The sequence below is a fragment of the Sebastes fasciatus genome, chromosome 8, assembly GCF_043250625.1.
Source record: "Sebastes fasciatus isolate fSebFas1 chromosome 8, fSebFas1.pri, whole genome shotgun sequence".
In the NCBI taxonomy this organism is placed as follows: domain Eukaryota; kingdom Metazoa; phylum Chordata; class Actinopteri; order Perciformes; family Sebastidae; genus Sebastes; species Sebastes fasciatus.
Window position 1 is genome coordinate 17,579,550 of NC_133802.1, and position 24,546 is coordinate 17,604,095.

General features: G+C 41.7%; 2 protein-coding genes across 21 annotated transcripts in view; one reads left to right on the forward strand and one right to left on the reverse strand.

Annotated features, from left to right (window-relative positions):
• The first annotated feature begins 1,142 nt into the window (after positions 1-1,142).
• Positions 1,143-2,745, forward strand: LOC141772685 (rhodopsin). The gene has a single exon (XM_074643961.1). It carries the CDS (start codon positions 1,237-1,239, stop codon positions 2,293-2,295), a length of 1,059 nt encoding a protein of 352 aa, XP_074500062.1. The 5' UTR covers positions 1,143-1,236; the 3' UTR covers positions 2,296-2,745.
• A 3,357-nt stretch (positions 2,746-6,102) lies between these two features.
• Positions 6,103-24,546, reverse strand: part of LOC141772686 (membrane-associated guanylate kinase, WW and PDZ domain-containing protein 1-like) — a 105,187-nt gene continuing 86,743 nt past the window's right edge. For 15 of the 20 annotated variants that reach the window (XM_074643968.1, XM_074643971.1, XM_074643963.1 and 12 more), the window contains 10 exons: positions 23,144-23,399; positions 20,196-20,287; positions 19,115-19,310; positions 18,597-18,899; positions 15,889-16,092; positions 14,572-14,659; positions 14,398-14,455; positions 12,177-12,320; positions 11,913-12,051; positions 6,103-10,406 (listed from right to left, as the gene is read on the reverse strand). In XM_074643968.1, coding sequence (XP_074500069.1) covers positions 9,319-10,406; positions 11,913-12,051; positions 12,177-12,320; positions 14,398-14,455; positions 14,572-14,659; positions 15,889-16,092; positions 18,597-18,899; positions 19,115-19,310; positions 20,196-20,287; positions 23,144-23,399 — 2,568 coding nt within the window. In that variant the 3' untranslated portion in view covers positions 6,103-9,318. Of the gene's footprint in view, positions 10,407-11,183; positions 11,276-11,912; positions 12,052-12,176; positions 12,321-14,397; positions 14,456-14,571; positions 14,660-15,888; positions 16,093-18,596; positions 18,900-19,114; positions 19,311-20,195; positions 20,288-23,143; positions 23,400-24,546 lie in introns of all 20 variants that reach the window. The other 5 variants (XM_074643965.1, XM_074643982.1, XM_074643977.1 and 2 more) reach the window with 3 other exon arrangements.

Below are 24,546 nucleotides of genomic sequence, written 5' to 3' on the forward strand. Positions count from 1 at the left end.
AAAGAGATCTCGAGAGCAGAGCTACAATGAGTAGTTGATCAACAGAAAATTAAACGGTGACTATTTTGATAATCGATTAATCGTTTTATCATTTTAAACATTTGAGATTTGCTGCTTTTTTTGTCATGTATGACAGTAAGTTGAATATATTTAGGTTTTGGGCTGTTGTTTGGACGAAACAAGCAAATTGAACACATCACTGTGGGCTTGGAGAAATTTTAAATGCCATTTTTTTCACTATTTTTAAAATATTTTATACTAAAACTAAATGATTAATCAAGAAAATGATAATAATAAATAGCAGATTAATTGATTGAAAATGATTGTTAGTTGTAGTCCTACTCAAGAGCAATTTGTACTCAGGAAGACTTTTCAAGAAGGAATATTATTTGTTTGAACTATAAACTATAGACCAGTGAGTGATTTTTGTGTCTAAATATAATTCATACCTTTCTTAAAATTAACCTGTGATCACCCTCACTAAAGTTGTCTAAAATATGAGTGAGTGAGTTTGTTTTTAGAATAAAAATGACATCAGATGTTATAGTTATAACTTAATGTTATACATTCTGTACATTCACTGTTAGATTACGGTTTTGGGGTTGCAAGTCATGAAATGAATTTATATGAATTCACCACCGTCACCTGCTTGACTCTATTCTGGAGCGTCTCCCAGCAGAAGACAGAGAGACACCTTGAACAGGTCACCAGTCCATCGCACAGCTAAAACAGATTAAATTCACATCTATATGTGAGCAAATCAACGGCTGCAATCCGCTCCGACTGCAGGTTGTTGCTGAAGGAGTTGTGAGCACCTTGAGTAAAGGCACACAAATATGGGGAGACGTTCACTGTCTTCTGTGCACAAAAACAGTCGCCCTCGATAGTATCTTTCAAACTCAGTGAAAAGATGAATTATTTCCATGAGGTACCATGTTGAAATCATGCTTTAAAATAAGAAGTTAGCGGATAGCTCCATGATAAGCATGAGCCGGTGTAACCTTAATATCTTGATGAGTGGTCAGTTATGTTTGCAGTGGTGGCTGGATTAGATATTAACTGTGGCCTAAATCACTTTGTGCTGACGGATTTGGAAAGTGATAATCCAAGGTGTGCCTTTAAAAGCCAGTACGTGGCCACCTGGGTCCATTTGTAGAAGCGTCCCTCTCCATCACTATCCTGAGCAGCCAGAAGACACGAAACCGAAGGGGCTGATCGCAACCGCAAGCCGCAACCATGAACGGCACAGAGGGACCATACTTCTATGTCCCTATGGTAAACACCACCGGCATTGTCCGGAGTCCTTATGATTACCCTCAGTACTACCTTGTCAACCCAGCAGCTTACGCTGCCCTGGGGGCCTACATGTTCCTGCTCATCCTTCTTGGCTTCCCCATCAACTTCCTCACTCTGTACGTCACCCTCGAACACAAGAAGCTGCGGACCCCTCTAAACTACATCCTGCTGAATCTCGCGGTGGCTAACCTCTTCATGGTGTTTGGAGGATTCACCACAACGATGTACACCTCTATGCACGGCTACTTCGTCCTAGGACGCCTCGGCTGCAACCTGGAAGGATTCTTTGCTACCGTCGGCGGTGAGATAGCCCTCTGGTCACTGGTCGTTCTGGCTGTTGAAAGGTGGATGGTCGTCTGCAAGCCCATCAGCGGCTTCCGCTTCACGGAGGATCACGCAATCATGGGTTTGGGCCTCACCTGGTTGATGGCCTGTGCTTGTGCCGTACCCCCTCTCGTCGGCTGGTCTCGTTACATCCCCGAGGGCATGCAGTGCTCATGTGGAGTCGACTACTACACGCGTGCAGAGGGCTTCAACAATGAGTCCTTTGTCATCTACATGTTCGTCTGCCACTTCTCCATTCCACTGACGATCATTTTCTTCTGCTATGGCCGTCTGCTCTGCGCCGTCAAGGAGGCTGCTGCTGCCCAGCAGGAGTCTGAGACCACTCAGAGGGCTGAGAGGGAAGTCACCCGCATGGTCGTAATCATGGTCATCGCCTTCCTGGTATGTTGGTGTCCCTACGCCAGTGTGGCCTGGTTCATCTTCTTAAATCAGGGTTCTGAGTTCGGACCAGTCTTCATGACCATCCCGGCCTTCTTTGCCAAGAGCTCCGCCATCTACAACCCAATGATCTACATCTGCATGAACAAGCAGTTCCGCCACTGCATGATCACCACCATGTGCTGCGGGAAGAACCCCTTTGAGGAGGAGGAGGGAGCATCCTCCACTAAGACCGAGGCCTCCTCTGTCTCCACCAGCTCAGTGTCTCCTGCATAAAAGGGCCGTCAACACAGGCTCCGTGATCTACTATCCGAGAAGAAGACTTCCGCTCCCCCCGGGAAACGACTGAAGGCTATTGTCTACAGAAATAACGTCCTTTTTTGTATTTTTACAAACGTGTTGGTTCAACCTAAAGACAGTTGCAGGAAATGTCAGCCCATTACAGAGTTGTTCCTGAATGTACAGAATATCCAACTTAAAAATCTAAGAGATTTTTTTTTTCCTGAGAGGAAAGGGGAAAAAAAATGTTAATCTTTTACAGTTGGATCCTATATGATACTGGCTTATTTTTGAATGTAGAGGCATGTAATCAAGGCAACGTAAAATAAAACGCACTTTGCAAATGACTCATCCTGTTTATGTTTTACTTGCAATTTGGGTGGCAAAAAAAATATGACTGTAGTATATTTAATCAAATGAATAAATGTGAATGACCTATTCATCATGCATTTATGTCTTGAGTCAATTTCTACTTTGGAGCTATTATTGTAGTGCTCTTCTGCTGCAGATCTTGATGGTACGAACACTTAGAGCGAGACAAACACAGAGGAGAGTGTCTGCATTTCTCTTATAGAGGCATCTGCATCACTACTGTAATCGCATTTCAATCACAGGTCACCTTGGACTTAAAACTTGGCCTACCTAAGGGATTAGGACATTATTAATCAGGGATGAATGACACAACACCAACTTTGTCTGGTGACGAATATTAATCATATTAATTAAAGGTTAACACAGACAAAGACTTATTGGATAACAGTATTATCAAGAGACACCTTGATGCAAAGGTTATGGGGTGGAAACAATTAGTACTCGTGTTACTTACTTCCATCATGTCACACACTTTAACTCTCAGCATTTCTGAGCAGTATTTAAACATTAAATAATGGTTTATAACACACTATAATGTAATTGTAAGCAGATATAAATGTTAATTAATGTATTTGTTAACAACTATAACTCCTCCTGTGGACTGATAAACAGATAACGAATCAAAATATAGTAAAACACACATGGGGGAAGTTATGATTGTTGAATACTTTACATTAATAAACACTTAAAATGTCCTCAAAGCTATTCACAACTACACTGTAATGCGTGATATAAACCATTTATTAAATATTTGTATATTGCTTATAAATGCTAAATAGAGGGACTTAAGGTTAAGTGTTACCAGTTATGATTGCTGACAAATACTGTACATTAACAAGTACTTAGATATGTCCTCATAGCTGCGTACTGTTGTATGTTATACATTATTTATTAAATGTTTTTACGCTGCTAATAAGGAGGACCATAAGAGTCACGGAAATAGTAATAAAGCATTGAATCAATTAATAACTAATTGTACAATAGAAATAGGCATTAATAAATTTGTTTACAAATGTATTATTAATATAGGAATAAATGGACTAGATTACAGAGTAATTTATTATTTGATATTTTAATGGGCAATAAAAAGAAGAATTATAAATAATTAAATATTAATCATGAATCAATTAATAGTTCAAATTAAAAAGGGATTTACAAAAACACCATAACGGTCAATAAGTATATCATTTAAAAATACTTGGATGAATTCATGAATAAATAATATCTATTTGAAAATGCAGTTTAAAAAGAGGAATAAATAACTTGATTTACAAATTGAAATAAAAATACTGGTTTTAATCAGGCATTTAAAAGGGCAACTTCTTTTCCCATTTGCATTTAATAAATACATTTGTAAACACATTTATTAATGAATTTCTTGTACAATTAGTTATTAATCAATTGAATGCTTTATTAATATTTCTGTGACTCTTGTGGGCCTCCATAAATAAGTGCTCATCATCAGGGGGGTCTTAAAGAAAAGTGTTACCGAAGGATCAGTTATCGGAAGAATCATTGGGAGAACATTTCTCAATAGATTTTCAGAATATAGAAAACAATATTTAGAGAAAGGTTTTCTGTTATAATACACCAATTCAGTAATCCTCTATAGTGACTACTGCACTATAGATACCGCAGATAGTTTATCAGCCAGTTTACATCTTCATTGTTTTACTCTTGTGAAAGACGTCACGATGAGTTGTACCAGTATGATGAATGACACAAACTCATGTGGTTCCTCCTCCTCACTTCTTGGTTGTGCAGTATGCCACACTATAGAGAAAAACAAAAACAGCCCAACATCCCTCCCATAATGACCTTCATGCGTAGCTATAGCAACCATCTTACCAGTAGATCTTTCACTGAATACAGATTTACTCACTGAGCGGTCTGAAGTCGAGCTTAAGGGGGAAAAAATCAATCACCCGCTGCTTTAATTTAGCAAAACAAACCCCGAGAAAGTCATGCTCTAAAAATGTTAATAAAGGTCTTTGGAGAATATTGGATAGATGGCAGCTTTATGTTTTTTTTTTGTTCACACAGACAAGATACCATTTAGCTTTTTGTAAATAAATAATAACAAGTTATAATATTCAAGTTAAACTAAACAGTTACCCAGTTCTACACAGTGTATAGTATTGTTTTGTTGCAGTATATCAGTTGTATGATAAGTGGGTAACACTTGATAATAACCATCATTTATAATTGGTAAATTGATTAAAATGCAGCTATTTTACTGTTAACAAACCATGAAAATTAATGTTTATTAATTATTAGTAATGCTATAATTTAAGTTATTTTAACAGTTTATTATTGCACACATTATAACATTTTATACACTATATTAAGTATTCATTAATCATTACAAAATGTGTAAACCTTTCAGATATTGTTTGTAAAACGTGTATAAACATTACATATATAGATGGACCAGATAGTGGTAACATTTTGTTAATGGTTAATAAGTGGTTTGTAAACCATCTATAAACATTATTTGGATGGCTATTATAAAGTTACAACTGATGATTATAATACTTTGTTAAATGGTTAATAAATACTTTGTAAAGCATCTATAAACATTATTTAGATAGATAGATAATACTTTGTCGATGGTTAATAATAAAGGTTTCTGGTCCATCTATAATGTTTAGAGATGTTTTACAAATTATTTCTTAAAAGTTTACAGATCATTTGGTAATCATTAACAAATACTTAATATAGTATATACAATGTTATAATGTGTGCAACAATACACTGTTAATAGTTTACTAATGTAGTCAGAATGTAATTGTTATCGCCTCTTAACAGCTATGACACAATACATCATGTATAACCTAAATATTTCATAATACACAAACTAATAATAAAATAACAGAAATTGTATCATTAGTAATAATTAGTAAACACGATTAACTATCATTTCATTGTTAGTTAACAGTAAAATAACTATCAACTAAGTTTAATTGGCTATCAATTTACCATTTATTAATGATGGTTATCATAAAGGTATACCGATTATTGTTATTGCAGCACCGGCTGTAACTTTCTAACATAAACAAACATGCTTTTGTCGTAGCGTATGCATGGAGAGAGACACTACTGCTCGTACTACGTCCCTCCAGTCTGTGTCCTGCACTATTATATAGACAAGGAAGGCAATGCAGTTGACAGCCCATACTATGGACTCTCTTTCTACACTGTTCTATTTCCATGTCACTATTGTGTGTGTGAACCATTGTACAGTTATTATTAAATGTAGTACATTTTCCTCCAGTGTTGATCTTCAATAAAACAAAGTCTCTGAAGCTGCATATTAAAACTCAGTGTGACCGCGACTGACACAGCAGAGTGACTCGATAAGAAAGATTAAACAAACTCAAAAGCCTCTCCGGAGACGTTACTGAAAAACGGCTGTGCAGAAATATGAAATCCTTTTGAATTTGTATGGAAAACTTTATTTGATAATAAAAATAGCATTCACAGACTTCTTTTGATAGCTACATATACATTGTAATCCATCTCAAGAAAAGAAGCTGGATAAGTCCACATCTACTTGTACTTAGACTAATGTTATGTATAGCTTCATGGGTCAAATAAAGCTATGAACAATGTAGTATTTATATATGCATAGTTTTATAAAAAAGATTGGCCCATATACATGTACTGCTTTTATCAACACAGAGACAGCATTATGTCCGGAGCACATTGCAAGAAATAATGCTTGAAGAACACAGACTGCATACAAGTGCTTTATAATACAAAGGCAGGCTAACCATCGAGAGAGATTCAAACCATCAAACAGTTTCTGATTGACCAAATACAGTCTTTCATTTTTAAAATGTCTTTACATACCTGATCCAGAGTAAATCAACATATTTCCCATAAATCATCAGGTCCATTTCAGAGATATAAACACAATATCACATTCCTCACTGCTGAGGTTTTTCATAAATTTCTCTTTTGTACAAGAAAAAGGCAACATTTTATTCCTCGACAGGTTCCTAATAGTTACACTGGAAAAATTCTTTACAGGTGATGGCCAACAGGTTAACTTCTTATTTAATTGTGTTTCTATTTTTTTCTTCGTTTTTTTTGTTAATACAGTACCATGGCGACAACAGTGATCAAACAATGCATTTTTGTTGTGGTTTATCCAATATATTTTAGTTTTTTAATGAAACATAAAACAGAGAATACACACAAAACACATTATAAAGCAGCAGTCAGACTCCAGTGGCGTGACAGCGTGGCTCAGCATGGCAGATTGGTCGTCTCCTGTACCGGGACTCTCCGTGTATATATTACCAACACAAGAAACCACATCAGCTCTTTGTGTCGGGACCTGGGAGGTGGTCGGTGCGCAAATGTGGTTACCGCCAACATGAGGACGGGGCTGACAATCACTGTGGGATTACAGTGCATGTTCCTTATCATTTATTCTCGCTCAGACCTATCAGATAAACTACACGTAAATTTACACATGCATCTTGCACAGGGATAATTTACAAATTTGTTTTCATTTTTTTTTTTTTTCTTGGAATATCTGAGAAATCATATTTTATGGCAGCTTCAAGCTGGTATTGTGGCATAATGCAGACTCGTCTTAAGTATTAAATTGAATTTTTTTTTAGCAACAAATTTATGGAGTTACTATTGTGTCTTTATTACGCAATAAAACAGAATAGGTTTGAGAGTAAACCTTTCCACACTGCAATCAAAAAACGTTTTATTGCAAGTATAATTTGTTTGCAAATCCGAAATTTTTGTTTGCGAATCCAACAGTGGATGTTGCCAAGCTGTCACTCCGATTGAGAACGGCCAATAGAGTCATTCTTAGACTGTCTTAGACTAGACACACCAAGCCAACATCAAAGAACTAGCAGCGATGAAGGCCGACTGTTGCGTCGCCTTTGTCTTGACCGACAAGTCGCATTAGAACACACCACAAAGACTACAGCCGACAGCCAGTTAGCACATACGCTCTGTGAGATGAAATAACCCTCCACACCAGCAGGCGGCGGTAGTCTGTTTTCGTCATTCAGAAAGGGAAACCAGAGGACCGAGGACAAGCCGTTGTTATGATACGTACATGAAAGAATGCGGCGTTTGTTGACCATTTTCACACCACTCTCACTCACCACTTAGCCTCATTCCAGATGGCCACGTTGGCGTGAAAATATCTGTGTATTGGAACGATCAGATGAGATGATGAAACACGAGAAGAGCCTTCTGTGTGTGTCCTCTTGACTATACTCGTTTGCTTGCTTTCCTCACTTCCGTTTCTCTTCTTGTGCACTGATTCGTTTAAACTGAACAGCCGATCAGAGTGATTTCCCTCACCGAAGAGCTCCGCCGCCGATCCAACATGCTGAATCGGCCAAGAAGCTGTCGACATGGGCAGACTAGAGCGGACGGTGCGGGACGCATCGAAAAAAACTAGGCCAACAGATGCTCACCAACGGCCCCAAACTATCTGATGGCAAAACGTCGCCTTGGTGTGTCAGGGCATTTATATCTTTCAGCGTAGGTCGTAGATTCTGCTTAACAGCAAGCAAAACATCTGGATTTGCATTAATACATTTTTAATCACAAATTTATTTTACTTGCAATAAAACATTTTTTGATTGCAGCGACAATAGTTTGGCTCTCAAACCTATTCTGTTTGATTGCATAATAAAGACACAAATTTAGATAACTCTCATTTTCCCGCAGCAGAGAATCTACCGGAGCGGTTTTGCCTGTAGTCAATAGTGAGTCAGGTTCCCTCCCTGCTACATCAGTACACACTGAGGAACAAAGTGAGCATTAAAGTTATTTTTATAATCCTACTGCGAGGGAGAAACTAATAACACCGGTGCCATTTTTCTCATCAGTTGTCTGATCTCTTTTCTCAATTTCGGTAGTGTGTGAGTGTATTTAGGCAAAAGGAGTGTGAGCTGCAACACATTTCAAGGATGCAACACAAGTAAGGATACAGCATGCTTTCCCAGGTACAGTGTGCACTTCTTCCTTGGTCCTCAAGGAATGAAGCTTGCTCAAGATATGTGCCAAATTAAAAAATAAATAGAGCAAATGCAACAAAAACGTCATATATTATTTATATAATTATCACTCTACTTTTACCATCAGATCTTAAATTTAGATTTTTTTTTTTGCAAGAAGTCCAACGTGACTTTCACAGCTCTTGTGAGCCATCAGTGTCTTGTGCTATAGTTTGTTCAGTAAAGCAATTCAGGAATGGAACAGACGTCTAAAAACAAGCTTAGTAGTCAGAAGATACCACAACTGGAAGCATGTTTCATACCTCTGAGGGAACAAATATTTAGATTCAGCAATGCCTACAAAAAGCAATATCACTGATTTCATATGCAGGCACATACAATACCTTTACTATAGTACAACAACCTCTGTTATGTTCAAAATAACTAGAACAATGACGAAACGACCAGTATGAACTGATAGAAGGATTGTACTCCTGCTGTTTTATGAATCTCTGGATGGGATCACAAGTAGTTAAGTCAATCAAATCAATCAATAAACCGGTCGACCAAATAAAGCACAAGAGTTAGTATCCTCAGAAGTCCAATTCCAGTGTATGGTACATAGTTTGCACAGATAGAGGAGAGAGTGGCGAGGGGGATCTCTGCTCTAGATGCTGAGGTCTTTGGGGCTTTCTTTGTACAGCCTTCTCTTGGGCTCCGGGAGCTGGTTTGGGCTCTGACCCGCTGTGTTATTGTTATGGCCTGTGTTGTTGTAGGCAGCATTGTTGTGTGCAGCGTTGTTCTTCATCATGCCGTAGTAATCCTTCAGTCTGGGTGCTGCTGCATAGTTCAGCTCATCCCGGCTGTAGTTGCTATCAGGGGAAGAGTCCCGCTCCGCTCGGTATCGTCGCTCCGGCGTCCCGTTCATCAGATAGCTCTCCTCCCTCCTCTCTGAGGAAGAGTCTCTCAGGAGGTTGCCGTTCTTTGTGGCTCTGTCGTACGTACGGCCCCTGGAAAGAGACAAGGAATCCCCGTTGTTGTTGGTGCGCTCGGGGGTTGTGGCCTCCCTGACTTGCCCAGCCACGTGCGAGTCCTTGAGGAGCCTCCGCTCGTAGAACTTGCGTTCAGGGGTGACTGCAAGGAACCCGCCGTCGTCGTGCTCCCTCTCAGGTGTGCGGTCCCGATGCGCTCGCTCCGCCCTGCGGTCCATCGACTTGGCCCGCCGCCGATCGGGAGACGAGGCGCGCTTTCGCGTTGGCGAGCGGTCGAGGGAGCCCCGGCGCTGCTGACGAGACCTCCCGTCCAAAGTAGAGCTGCTGCTTGAGAGCTCTCTCCCCCTCAGTTTCTCGGCAGCTGCAGCCTTCTTCCCCGAGCTGTCTTTCCTCAGAGTCTTTAGGAGTTTAGAGATGCCGCTCTCCGACTCGGACTTCTTGACTTTGCGGCCTCGGCTCTTCTTGTTGCCACTGCTACTGCTGTTGTCTGGAGACTGCTGTCTGGGGGTACTTTGACTGTGATTGTTATTCCAGGTGTGATGATGGTGGGGGGTAAATTGCCGGCCTTGGTAGTCCATGTGATCTGACTCAGCCCTGTCCCTGTCTCGGCCACGCGCAGCCTCCTCCTGGCGTGATGGTTTGTGAAGGTCTGGTGGATAACTGGACTCCAATGAGGTGTGATATCGGCTGTTAGGTGGCAGCGTTCTCACTTCCGGAGTGTTTTGTGCCCCGGGTGTGGGAGGGTGCCCGTCACTGCTGCCGTCTGCAGGAGAGGAGAAAGGAAGAGAAGCTTGTTGACTAGAAATACCTTTATAAGAGGAATACTTATACTTCAATAACATGTGACATTTACTGGGTTCAGCAGGCATGACTTTCCTTGTCGGCTCATGTGAGCTCTTGCATTGACACGACAGAAAGTCAATGCAGAGATTTATGGAAATCATGCATACATGTTCTCTTTCATATATATATCTCTAGGAACAATCAGGCTAATCTAAATCGATCTATAAACATAAAATGCATTGAAGTAATATGTTTTCTCTAAAGGGCTGCGGGTTGAGACACAAAGGTGATGTCAGCAACAACAGCAGGTGCAAGTGTAGGGCAGGGATTATCAATGGCACAGCAGGCACCTAGGAGATCATTCAAAACAAAATGGTGAACAACTCAGTGAGCATCATTGGGAAGAACAGACTCGAAGCAAAAAAAAACAAAAACAGGAGCGTTTGGCTGCAGGTCTGCCAAATTAGAGACAGGTTGCTATGGCAGCAGCATGTGAGGTGGCATTAAATTAGTCCCGGTAAAAATATCTGGTGTGGGGCTGGCGGAGGAGGAGGAGGGTTTGTGCGTGTACGGATTCACAGAAGTTAAATTAAGTTTAATTCAGGCATGACAAGACATAAAGCATGCACACTATGTCAACACACCCGCAGACACAAGGTGGGATTCAGGTAGGGATGAGCTGGAAGGAAGGGTGGATAAAACTGAAAGGAAAAATATGACAGGGAGAGTGGATCGGGACAGACTTTTGGCTACAAACCGTGGTCTGATTTTGGCCCATTAGGTAGAAACAGGGCTCTCCCATCTTGTCATTCCTCATTGTACCAACAGCGAGATGAGGAGCCATCATCGCTGGAGAGAGGAGGAAGAGCCCAGCGACAAGAGAGAGAAAGAAGATAGGAATAGAGAGGAGAAAACAAATAAAACAGACAAGAGGCTGTTTTACATCTTAATAGAGAGACGAAGGGGTTCGTTGTGAAAGATAAGAAAATACTATACAGTATCACAAATCCATCTGAGAGGGGGGAAAAGAGTCAGAAATTAAACCCCAGAATATAACGCTGAGAAGTACAACAACATGACTCAAACTGTGAGAGGAATAATCCATCAGCAGAGCGTACAGCTCTTGGGAGGGAATATTACTTCAGCTGTAAAACATCTGTGCTACAGATCCTATAGAGTACAAAATCACTGAACAAGCGTTTGTGGCAACCATTCCTTCATTGATCAATAATATTTGACAGCTCAATCTTGTGCTGAAACTATGAGACTCGCTTTAAATTCATGGATCAGAAATTGTCTTTCTGTTAAATGTTTATCATTTACAGTAATACAATTCATGGAAATCAGAGTATATGTCCCTGGGGTGCACTAAGCAGATAAGAGGCTTTATTCTGTGTACAGCTGGAACAATAATAAGACTTCAATGCCGGCATTAGCAGTGTTATTTACAGGAAGAGGACAAACACAATGCAACATGTTTACCTACCATATTCTGGTACAGATCCGTCTCCCCGCTTGAGGACAAGCCGCGCCCTCCGACCACCGTTTTTGATCAGTTCAATGGCACGTGAATGCTTCATGTTCTTTGTGCTCTCACCGTTAATCTCCAGGATCTCATCTCCCACCTGAAACAGCCAGAGGCCACGTTACTGTCACAGCCAGCTAATGGTAGCGTTTCATTAACAGTGTGCAAACATGTAAAGAAGAGAAATTTCCTGAAGTTACAAATTCAGCTATTATGGTTTCGTACCCTCATCTTGCCATTTCTGACAGCAGCCCCGTCCTCCGCTAGTCTCAACACATACAGGTCCATGCTGTACTCCCGTCCTCCTCTCAGGCTGAAGCCGAAACCTTTACTGTCCCGCTCGAGGTCTACAGAGTAGAACTCAGCATCCTGTGTGACACAAAAGGAGAGATAAAGAGAAAGTCAGAGAGGAGGAGTGACTAATCCATGGTGCACAAAGGTGAGTCCGAACTTCAGGACTAATCAAGCCTTGTCCCACAAAAACTCACAAAATGTCAATGGCAGTACAATACCCTGGAATGCATGAATAATTAATGCCAAACGAGTCTGTGAGCAGAGTACAGATCACTAAGTAAGGGCACCACAAGGGCATCACAAGGGCTGTACTTAAAACTTACCATACTCATCAGAAGTTCCCTCCCAACACAAGTGTGGTCTCTCCCAAAATCAGCTTTATTCACAATGAAACTACTCGCTCATTTGAAAAGACACTGTAGAACTTTTACTTCAAGATAAACAAAAGAGGTCAAATTAGATGGATGTACAATATACAGTATATCAGGCCTGATAAACTATAATGGAAAATGTATATTATGATGTGTTATTCCAATGATGAAATTATAGCCTAAGAGCACAACAGCCTTTGGGCCAACTAATAATTCTTCCCCAGCCACAGCCAGGGTGAGGCAGCTGAACGCCACCCTTTTTCTGCCCCAGTCTCCCACATTATGCTCTCTCGGTGAGCAAATGGCAAGGGGATACTGCTACCGTGACATACCTCCCACTCGGGCTTGCATAAAAATTGTTACAAGTCACCTTGGCAGCTTTTAGCCTCATCTAAAAGCCACAAGTCATCATGAGGAATATGACTGTTACATTAAAATGCACCTGGCATTTGTGAGTGATTCAGGTGCTCTGAAGGCTACAGAAACACACTATAAGACTGTATACGCATGCAGCAGTGCTCTCAGCTCATAATATGAAGCCAAATTACTTTCATTGACTTAACAAGCGCAGCATCTACATACTCCGATACAACAACAAGTGCAGCACGCTAATTAGAAAACCAAACATGTTGTCGCCGGTGTGGATGTTTTTCACAGTTTCAGAGGAAGACAACACGATTGCAATTTGCAATACAAGTTTTTTGATGCACTTTACTAGAAAAAATAACTGAACATTTGGAGAGTCAAAACTTTGTTTTTGTTGTGCTAACAATAGTGATGTCAGTTAGATTTGGTTAGGCCAGAGCTATGGAATATTAAAGCATCCATCTTAGCATTTCTTACCCTCAGGTGTGCATAAACTTCAGGTTATGAACTGTTTTTTAAAATAAAAAATGTGAAATTGTCACGGTAACACTTCATTTTACAGGTCCGCAAATTTCATGGTAATTAGGTGATAATTAGCAAGTAACCTATTTGAAATGTATTTGTAATTACTGCCAAATTACCCCAATATTTACATCAAAATTTATCAAAAATGACTTTATTATAAACATTATTTAATAATTATATTCCACTATTTCCCAATAGCTGCTAATTTATTTAATACATTTCCAGGAAAAGAATACAAAGTTCATTGATATGCTTTATTTCCATGTCTGCTGGTAAATAGATAATAATTAGCAAATAACGTATTTGAAATTTCTTAAAAAAACTCCCTGAATCGTCACATTAGCTACCAGCTTACATTTGTGCAATCAATAAGTCACACAATGGTGAGATTTGTGCCTGATCACAAGTGTCTTCTATTAGTTCTGGTATTCCACCTCCGATGAGGAGCAGCGCACACAACGCTTCTCAAGCCTATGGGCCCTATTTTAACCATTTTATGCTATTTTAGCATATAATTATCAAATAATGTTTATAATAAAGACATTTTTGATAATTTTTGAGGTAAATATTGGGGTAATTTGGCAGTAATTTCTTTGGAATTTCAAATAGGTTACTTGCTAATTATCACCTAATTACCATGAATTTTGCGGACCTGTAAAATGAAGTGTTACCATTATCGGCCACAAGAAGCAGGTAATTATCAGTTATCGGTTTCGGCTGTGTTATAGCTGTGAACGTAGCAGTGCAGTGTGTGTACAGTTTAAGCTATTTGTTGGTGAATAAACCCTACTCCTTTGCCGGGCGGCTTTTCTGGTGGAAACCCTGTAATTTATGTTTTGATGTAAAACCCAAACGATCATTAACTGTGGAGTGAAAACATCCATTCCTACCTGTGTCTGACTTTGTATGGGTGGAGGAGGTGGAGCTCCTTTCGACTTTGAGTTATTCCTTTAAAAAAAAAAAAAGAGAAACTCACATGAATACACGTTGTGCTGGATTAAAGAATATATTCTAGAAAGACATTTGCATTTACGCATTTAAAAAATGGATGCATCATCACTTACCGGGACTCTGTGGTCTGTTGAGGTGTGTGTGTGGTGGTGATGGTAGCTATCTTCTCAGCATTAGTCAGCAGAGAAGCATTGGAAGATTCTGCAAAGAAACAGACAAATTAACATTTAAAAAAAGAAACAACGGAGCTAAAATGAAGTGACTGCTTTTGTTAAATGCATTTGCCCACAGCTGTGCTTTCAAAAGACACTCTGGAGAACAAAATGTTACTGTCCAGAAGAGTTCACTGAACCACCCACAGGCTCTAATAGACCTGACGCTAACCGCCTGTGATGTTGTCATGTGCCATTTGCTCATGGACAACACTGGCCCCAACTGAATGAAAGAAAACCAGCAGTAAAGGAAAAAAATACACATGACTTGCATGATTTTTGTTTCATCTTCTTTTCCGGGAGGGAGAAAAAACACAAGGACAACTGTCTTAGTTTGCATCTCTTCAACTCTATCTTATCACCTACAAGAACAGTGCAGCACGCATTAGTTTCCACGGACACAAGCAGGTGTAAAGCATCAGTCTGACTCATTTGTCTCAGGCTCCTTTACTCACTCTCTCCTCATTACGCCAAGAAATATGACCTCCTCACGGCCACCTTTCTTTCTTTTTATGAGGTGAACAGTTTGCTGTAGCCACAAACATCTTTCATGAGATTTAAGATGAGAATATGGTGGATCAATAAATGCCATCATTCACATATTACAAGGCCAGGCCATGTTTTCTTCCGGGAAACTTTGCATCGTGCATGTACACACACAAGTGAGTCCTAACTGAGCTTCATTTTCTGCCTCTATGGAGGGTATTACATTACAGCACTGCCCAAGTGTTTTCATTGGTTCACCAGTCAGCCAGTAACAAGCACCCTCGTTACAGCACTTGACATGTTTCACCCAAAATGTGGAGCTTTAGGTTGCAAACTGCTTGTGCTGCGATATTATGCAGTTCCATTTCCTTTCCTCAACTAAGCCGAAGAGATTAACACCAACAGGAAGCACTTGATTAAATGAGAGCAGCGTTTTTAAATCCTTTCAAACTGACGCAAAATATTGCAAAAGATATCCGGCGAAGAAAAATAAACAAAAAGCAGAAAGGGAGAGAAGATTGTAGAAGTGCTACAGTAGTTTCTGGGGGCAACTTCACCTCTTGCTCCTACTCAATGACTCACTCTCCGAGATACCAGGGTTCACACCCTGATGAAAAGTGCTCTTGCCTGTGAAGAGCAGCAGTGCTCTTTCCTTCCCACCACATCCATGAATAAGTCACATCGTGCTGCATTATGCAACAGCAATGTGAAGCTGGAAGCCAAAAGCCTTACCATCACCCGGGATGATCCTGAGTGAGACTGTGTTCCCGGCTTCCTTGATCAGGTTGACGATGTCCGAGTGGGACTTGTTGGTGATGGAGCAGCCGTTCACAGCCAATATTCGGTCCCCGACCTTCAGCTTCCCGCAGCGGTCCGCCGGGCTGCCCTCGATGATGCGTCCTATTTTGTGGGGCATGGCCACACAAGCATTTCCAGCTTTTGTGTCAACATACATATTTGTTTGTGTGTGTAAGAATTAGTGTGTGGTGATGATTTGATTGATTGTGTTGATTGGTTTTAATGATTTGTATTTTAGAAAAGGAAAAAGACAGAAAGGAAACAGGGAGAAAGAGATGAAAAAAAAGGTTAATCATCCAAATCACTGAGTTCTAATGCAATCAGTACACATGCAAAATACTAGATGCCTCAGAAAGGGTCAAACTGTATAATGTCACTTCATGGGCTCAGTGGGAAAAATGCCGGCTCTGTCCTCCGCCCCCATCGTCTGACGTATAAATCAATGGGCTGTGAATCATATGCCACTGGTGAGGGTCAGCACTGGCTAACGCTTGACAGCCTATCAATACACTGGTCACAGCATCATGACTAAACCTCCCTGCCAGGGATCAATGAGCGTACAATCGCTGCTGCAGTGTAAGACGTTCAGGTAATTGAGCTGTGGCATCTTGACCAGCTCAGAAAATGATAAAGATTCCTAAAGAGGAGCATGCTGAGGTGAGGTTTGCAGCTTATATATGGTACTAGTCATGGGGCCTATACAAGCACTGCAAGAAATACAATCTGCACCTGAGTGACAGTGCTCAATACAGCACATCTTGTTTACACAGACACTCTGAACAGACCCTGGGGATCTCCAGTTCTCCTCCATCTCACTCCCTTTATCTCTGCTCCTCCCTGCACTCCCCCACCTTCCATCCAGTATTTTTGCAACATCCATATTTATTACATCACCTCACTTCGCAGCTACCCTCCCTCTGTCTTGATTGAAAAATGCGCTTGTATCCTGTCACTCTATGTAAATAATGAGATGTGGGACATTACAGGGTGTGGCAAGTACCCAGGATTTAATAACCAATCTGCTAAACACAACCCCAGGTCATAGTAGGAGGGGGTGACAGGGGGGATGGGCCCTGCTGGACTGGAGAAACATGGTTTATGTATCCATGATGTATGGGAGATTGAATCCGCTGAAACTGCTTTGTTCTTCTCGCGACTGACAAACACCCTGGAAGAATCCTCAGAGCCATGTTGTGTTTTTGTTTTTTTAGCAATACACATTCCTGTCAGATTTCAGCTCGTGTCCCACATGGTTGGAATCCATTAGGAGAGTGAGCGCAGGATGCGATCCCAGATCAGCACATGAAAGCACAAAGTCCATTCATCTCGTCGTCCCAAGAGGAATAGTGACGGAGCAGAGCGGGGGAGTGCAGCGATGCAGCAGCAAAAACAGGAACCTCAAAAGGACTACAAGACGTTTAGACAAGGTTGTTGACTAGCACTCTCCCTGGTGCCACTATAAATAACACATTAATTCTCGCATTTTGCAGAGTTACACCATTAGCCCATGGGATCAATGATTTTTCGTATTTTCCCTGGACATTCAGTGTGGCTAACGTCTCATCCATTCTTGCGTTTTGCCCGTGACACACCACAGTACATCATCATAATGGCTAACTATACAAGGGACCTTGGTGTGACATTGGTGTTGGAAATTCATCACTCGGAGGTTAACACCAAATTTGTTCGAGGAGGACATCTGCAATTCCTCATCAATGCCTGAGCAACTTTAATACATGCAATTCTGCTGTTTAGCCGTGATACGTAAATGGTATAGACAGCTATGGAGTGTGCTGAGTAGACCTCAATTACATGCTGAATGAATTGGTGAGGGCAGCTGTGAGGCATGAATCTGCGGTGATGGTGTTTGTGATAGAGCTGCAGACAGACTGATCCTGAGGGAGTGCGCTCCGCACATGAGGAGATTTCTTTATCCCTAAGCTCATGATAGTAGGTTTGTGACCTCGGTCTGTGGCATTAAATGCACTCCTGTCAAACGCCACTCGCCTGCTATTCATAAAGTGGAGGAAACTCAATGAGGAGTAGATTTATATTGTAATTTACTCAGTGGGATTCAGTGGCTCAGTGGCTTTGTGGACATGTGTCTTTGCTGGAGGTATGTGTGGGGGACTAGAGGCGTTTTATACAATAAGTCTCAGGTTTCTTGAGATCAAAATTGTTCAGGGTATCTGCAGATCTTGAAAAGTCTTAAGTGTGATTTATGCTTGCAATTAAAACATTAGGAATGTTGTTATAAACTGCCGGGAAGTACTGGAAAAAAATGGATGATAAATCAATCTAGGCCATATTATCTGTACTCATACTTACATATACTTTCATACTTTGGTAACCGCTGAAGAATAATGCTCTGAGACCAAAATATTTCTCTGTTTTAAGGTTGTTTGTGCATGCTGCTCACAGTTGGAGAATAAACTAATCACAGAGAGAAACAATGATCTTTAGAAAAACTCTTTTCACGTAACATGCACCAATACAGATTACAAATGCCCAAACAATCAACCTGTTGAATCAGGTTAAAGTCTAAATTGTCAGCCTATAGTAAACAAAATAAATTCTAATGTCAAGCTGAATAGAAGTCCCTGTCAATCTCAACTAGCTCCGGCTCAGCCTGCCTCACTTACCAAAGGTGGTGCCGGCGTCGGGCCTGGAAACGGACGACACGATGACAAAACCGAAGCCCTCGTTCTCTCCGCGCTGGATCTCCACATCGTACGGCTGCAGGGAGGCAGGCACCACCGCACTCCCGCTGCCGCCTCCGCCGCCGCTGCCTATGCCGCTTGTAGATCCGCTGCCAGAGCTGACGGTGTTGAGAGAGTTCTGGCTCCCCTGGGGGGTCCGCTTGCCCTCTGTCAGGCTGGGCGCCTGGGTGCTGCTGTGGTGGGAGGAGGCCGGCGACGGGGGGACGTCACCTTCTCCTTTTGACACTGGGGACGAGGAGGAAGAGAGCAGACTGGTTAGACAAGTATTACTCATGCATTTCATCAACTTTACATTCAAGTATTCATGTCAGTAACCTTGTCAAGGTTAAAGATAGTCTGCACACAAGAGCAAGCGGTGTGCATTATGTTTATGTAACATGCATGTGACACTGCATGACACATGTATGAATACACATAGTTTTATGTAAAACTCTCATCACCTCCGTATCCGGGGGACTTGCGTCTGACAGTGAGGTTGACATGGCCCTGTTTGGCGGCCTGCTGCATCAGCTGCACCACCAGCTGGTGAGACTTGCCCACCACCGCCGTGCCGTCCACACAGATGAGCTCATCACCCGACCGCAGGCGTCCGTCCTCATCTGCTGCCCCGTACTTCACTATGTGCCCTATGTAGATCTGGAGAAAGGAAAGCACACACAATGTAACGGATTACTGACTTTTGTTAAACAACGCTGTAATTCATTGTATCATCAATCAACAGACTGACGTGACTACAGTAGCTTTTATGATCATGATACAGTACTATGGCTAATTAAATGTCATTAAATTGCAGTAAATTAAACGCCCCAGCCAAAAGAGCGCAATGACTCATAGTGACTTATCTCCGTCTGATTTTGAATTAATCTGTTAAACACGGCAGCGTTTCAGAGTCTACTCTTGCATTACTTCAAGGTTTTCGTGGCTGACGTTCGGAGAAAACCAAGAAGGCCAACGCAGCCTATTGGGGCCACGGAGAAGCTTGTGTGCTTTAGGCATTGTGTGGGCGTGTACACACAGCTCTGACAGAAACAAGTGCAGAAACCACCATGCAACACCTTTTGGCACAAACAACAAGTACTATCTCCTGTGGGGTAGACCTGGAGCCTGCTGCCATCTTATTTCCCTCTATTCCTCAATATGTGCCTTCCACTCTCCCTCCTGCTCCCTCCTTTTAAGACAAATATATGGCGTACAACCAGAGGGATTGTGGGTAAGGCCTTTGCTTCTTTTAACAAGCTGTCTATATGATCCTCCAGAGAGCAACAGCTCCAGTTAGACAGTGTGATAGGACTTTCTGCTACTCTGACAGACTAAACAGAAGTAGGAGGAAAAGGAAACTAATGAAACAGGGAAGCTCTTATAGAACAGTGAAGCATACTAAGAAAAAAGACAGTCAGAGATTCATTCATTAATTATCAGCAATAGTATGGACGGGTTGTATGAGTGTGTACGTACACTTACATCTCTTAATTCATCAGCTATTGTTATAAACGATTGATGGGAAGGTGGAGGGATACTTACAGGTTCCCCGGGCTCATTTCCTCCCAGGATACGAAAGCCGAAGCCTGTATCCTTCCGCCAAAGGAAAATGTCCTGCTCCTGGCAATCTGGCACTGAAATACACAAGAGAAACAGTGAGGGGACTCCATGGAGTGATCTCCACCAAATCTGCCAAAGACCTGCAGGCTCCGCTCAGCGCTGACTGATTAGCATCTATGTAGGCTAATCACTGAATGCTTGTTGCTCTAAATCAACACGTTTTGTCTCTCGTTTTGTCTCATTATCACAAATCCACGTCCCAGTTGTGTAATCGCTGATCAATAAGCCGTTTGTTTGTTTCTATTAGCGTCAGGATCAACAGCTGCTCCATCCCTCGCCGCAGCACTGCCTCGGTGAGCTCCTTGTTTTCATGTGTAGACCACAAACTAGGCTGCAAAGTCTCACGCTGTGACCTCATCATACTTAGTGACCTGTGGTCTGACAAGTTACTCAATGGCGATCCCTATTATTAGCCCCTGTTTCTAACTGAACCTACACACATGGACTTGTAGGTTCACTTTCTCTCCTGCTTTCCATCACACACACAATTCACCACACATTTGCATCTCGCCATGGACAGAGCAGACTGTGGAGGAGGACACAGGCAATTTGGTGTCAGTCTGTTCAACCCACAGGGCCAGTACTCGCAGGAGGCACAGGTCGTTTCTTCGTGCACCGCCTGCTGTCTACACGGCTGCCACGCAAGGCCAGTAGTGAACCCATTAGCTTCAGCTCTCCTCTTCCCCTGATAACTTGCGTGGCGTGAATTTAACTGCTGCGGTTAGACTTGTAAATGCCCTCCTCCGGTGACTATAGAGTGGTGATCGACGTGTAAACGAACAGTAAAAGGTACGGCTGTGTGCCACATCAAGCGACAGGTGACGAGAAGCATTCAGGGAAACTAAATTCCCTAAAGCTCATTGTCCTGCCACTGAAATATTGCTTTTCTATTGCACTCAATAAACGCATGGAATCCCCTCCTCACAAAGTGTCACTTGAATACTTATGAAAATACAGACAGAGAATCTAGGCCTCTTTGTCATTCTTTGTCTCCTTCTCTCTTTCTTGTTTCATTGAGTCTCCCCCTCCTCCCCCGCCGACTCAAAAGGGGGTTGCAGATCCTTCAGGGGTTATCAAACAGATATACCAATCAGCCGCAGCTTAAAGCAGCCCTCTCCGGGCCCAGTTAATATTTAATCAGCAGCAGTCCTAGATTCTACAGGCAGCCATGATTGTTAACCAACACCGCAATACACGGCGAGCGCATGTGTGGCTGGCAACAATCACAATGTGCGACAAGCTAACGCAGCAGACTTGCCATATACACCACCCCCTCTACAATCACAGAGATGTATTTCACATCATATACACACCTATTGTCCCTTTAAACATCGCCACAAGTACAAGAGGTCTGAAAGATGTAATTCAGCCAGAGCAGTCGAGTGAACCCGTTATTTTAGAAGATCCTTCTCCTTCCTCACAGGCTCTTCTATCAGAGACAGAAAATAAGTGGTTTGACACCCTCACAGTGTTTCCCTATGAATAATGCAAGAATAGGCCATGACTGCAAATGATATTGAGGAGTCGTACCGAGAGGCTGCTTGCCTACTTTCTACTGTTCCAGTTTTGGATTTTGGATACTCTGTTTTTCCTAAACAAGGGTGTGAGACAAGCTGTTTGGCTGCTGATAATGTAACTGTGGTCAGTGGTTTAAAAGGTGAAGTGTGTCTTGTCCCTGCACTGGCAGGAAAATACACACATGCTTTTCTTTGTTTTGTTGTACTTGACGGTTCTTTTCAGGCTAGAGGACGGCAAGGACAGTGTGCCAACGACTGACACAAACACACACATACCACCACAGCACTTCACCTTTTGTCACAGGATCAGTTGTGACTCAGTAAGCACACAAATGTTTAGTAAACACACAAAAAAGGGTTTAACAGACACAAACACACAAAGACAGAGATGTGCCCTGTGGTTGTCACACTGTACACACAGCTGTGATTCTTCTACTACTTCACCACAACTGAAGAAATACATTTGCTGATGCACTCAAAGCGAAACAATCAGACATGTCTTTTCACTATATCAAAAAGGTCTAACTATTCAACCAGTGGGCATTACGGTTTAAAACAATCCACCTAGCCGTTATCTATTGGATCATATTTTTCCTCACATCCATGTCTAATCCCCAAATCATACAGTAACCATTTTACAGAACTAAACTCAAAGTGATTTAACAAAATCTTAATAGAAAAGCAGAAGAAATAATAACAGAATAAAATAGAATATAAATTAAAAGGAACACTTTGCTAAGACAAGGAAAATGCTCAAGATTATTTAATGGGATAAATCAACATTTTGAAAAGTTTGTGTATTTGTTTTGAGAGTTAGATAAGAGTATTGATACCAATTTGTCTCTATCTGGTCAGCTTAGCTTAGCATAAAGATTGGAAACAGGAGGAAACAGCTAGCCTGGCTTTGTCCGAAGACACAAAACCGCCCATCAGCACCTCTAAAGTAAGAAATAGGTGTTTTGCCAAAGCGGTGTTTTACCAAAAATAAACAAACTGAACTAAGAAAACCAGATTTTGGATGTGGCTTTCATATTTACCGTACAAACATGAGAGTGGTATCTATCTTCTCATTCAACTCGATGGCAGAAATTTCTTTTAAATAGTTACATAAAAGCAGATCTACAAAAAAAGTGTCAGATTTTTAAGCAGGTCATTCCACAATTATTATTATTTTTTTGCTTTCATCTTGAATCTAAGTCATCAAACATCTCCTGCCAGATCTCAGGCCATATTCCCCCTTTTAGGAAGTTAAAAATGTCTGTAATGTCGCTAGAGGATAAACCTAGAGCTTAAACTCTTAAGTCAGCAAAACCTTAAAATTCCCTAAATAGGTTAGAAGTGGATTCTACTCACGTCGGCTCTCGTACATACTCCTGGACTGCGCCCAAATCTTAAAGGGGTCTGGCTTCTTCTGGAGAGTAAGGGTGCCATCTGCAGGGTCCTGGGGGGGCAGGCCTGGCAGAGGCTGGGTGGGGGCAGCAGGAGTGGGAGCCACAGCCTCACTGGGCATGGCAGAGGGTGGGTGGCTGGGAGAATCGGTGTGGGTGCTGCGATGGCTGCACACACTGTGCTGGGAGCTGCTCTGGCTGTCTTTCCTCTCTAACTGGTGCTGGTTGGACAGAAAAAAACAGAGTGAGAGGTGTATGTGTGCGAGGGATGGGGGTGGAAATAAGCAGAAGATGGAGGTAGAGGGCACAGAGGAGAAAGTAAGTGAGTCAGTGATAAGGGCGAGATATAGGGGGAAAGAGATGAGTGAGAAAAGTGTTGATGGAGGACAAAGAGAAAGAAAAAGTGTTCAAGGTCATCTTTTTTAGACATTGCAGTAGAATATCTCTCAGTAAAAACTGCTGCTGGAGCGAGAAGAAATGACTCGGTTTCCATGGTTGCGAGACAAAGACAGATTGAAATGTGACGGAATGTCAATGAACAAAGATATTTCTTTCTATGAATACCATGACTCTTTGTTTATAGCAGAAGATCCTGAGCATGGAGACCTATGCATGGAGTCGAGGTTGGTCTCGATTGAAACAGGAATGTGTAAAATCTGGCATGAAAGCGATTGTAAAATCTCAACAGCAGGGAGGAATCCTGGTGGGTGGGAGATAAATACTGTGAGTATTGTGTTGCTACTCAGTTAAATTGCTTAAAATCATCGGCTGTTTTAACAGTGAAATAAAAACGGCTAAACAATTAAAATATTCAGTGTTGATCTTGCATATTGGGCCGCATTCAGACCGACATCGGCTCTGCATATAAAAATGCAGCCTCAGTCTGGCGACACGGGGCTCCAGCAAAATAATCTAAAAAACTTCAACCTTAGTTGTAAAATTCTGTACGCCGAACCGTCGTGCAGATCTCTTACTCAAACTGGACTTCCTGATTCGTTTTTTAATTGTGTCACGAAGCAACACGCCCCCACCAACGAAGCCTCTTGTGTTGTTTTAACGCAAAGCTGTTTTTGGTCTGAACACCCGCTTAGACAATATATAGAGTATGAGTATTTATGGCCTGTTTCTGCAACCAGAGAATGTACATATGTTATTACTTGCAGATGCACATTACAAAAGACTTAACAGCTTTATGAGAAATGAGCCTTACTGAGAAAACGCAAACAGCAATATGACAACTGAATCCCTTTTGATCTGGTATGAATAATAAACCTGTGCATGAAATGCTAGAGAAGTCATCGCACAGTCTCTCGCTCATCACACTGTACGAGACGAAGGGTCAAATATTCCAGTAATGCTTCTTAATGA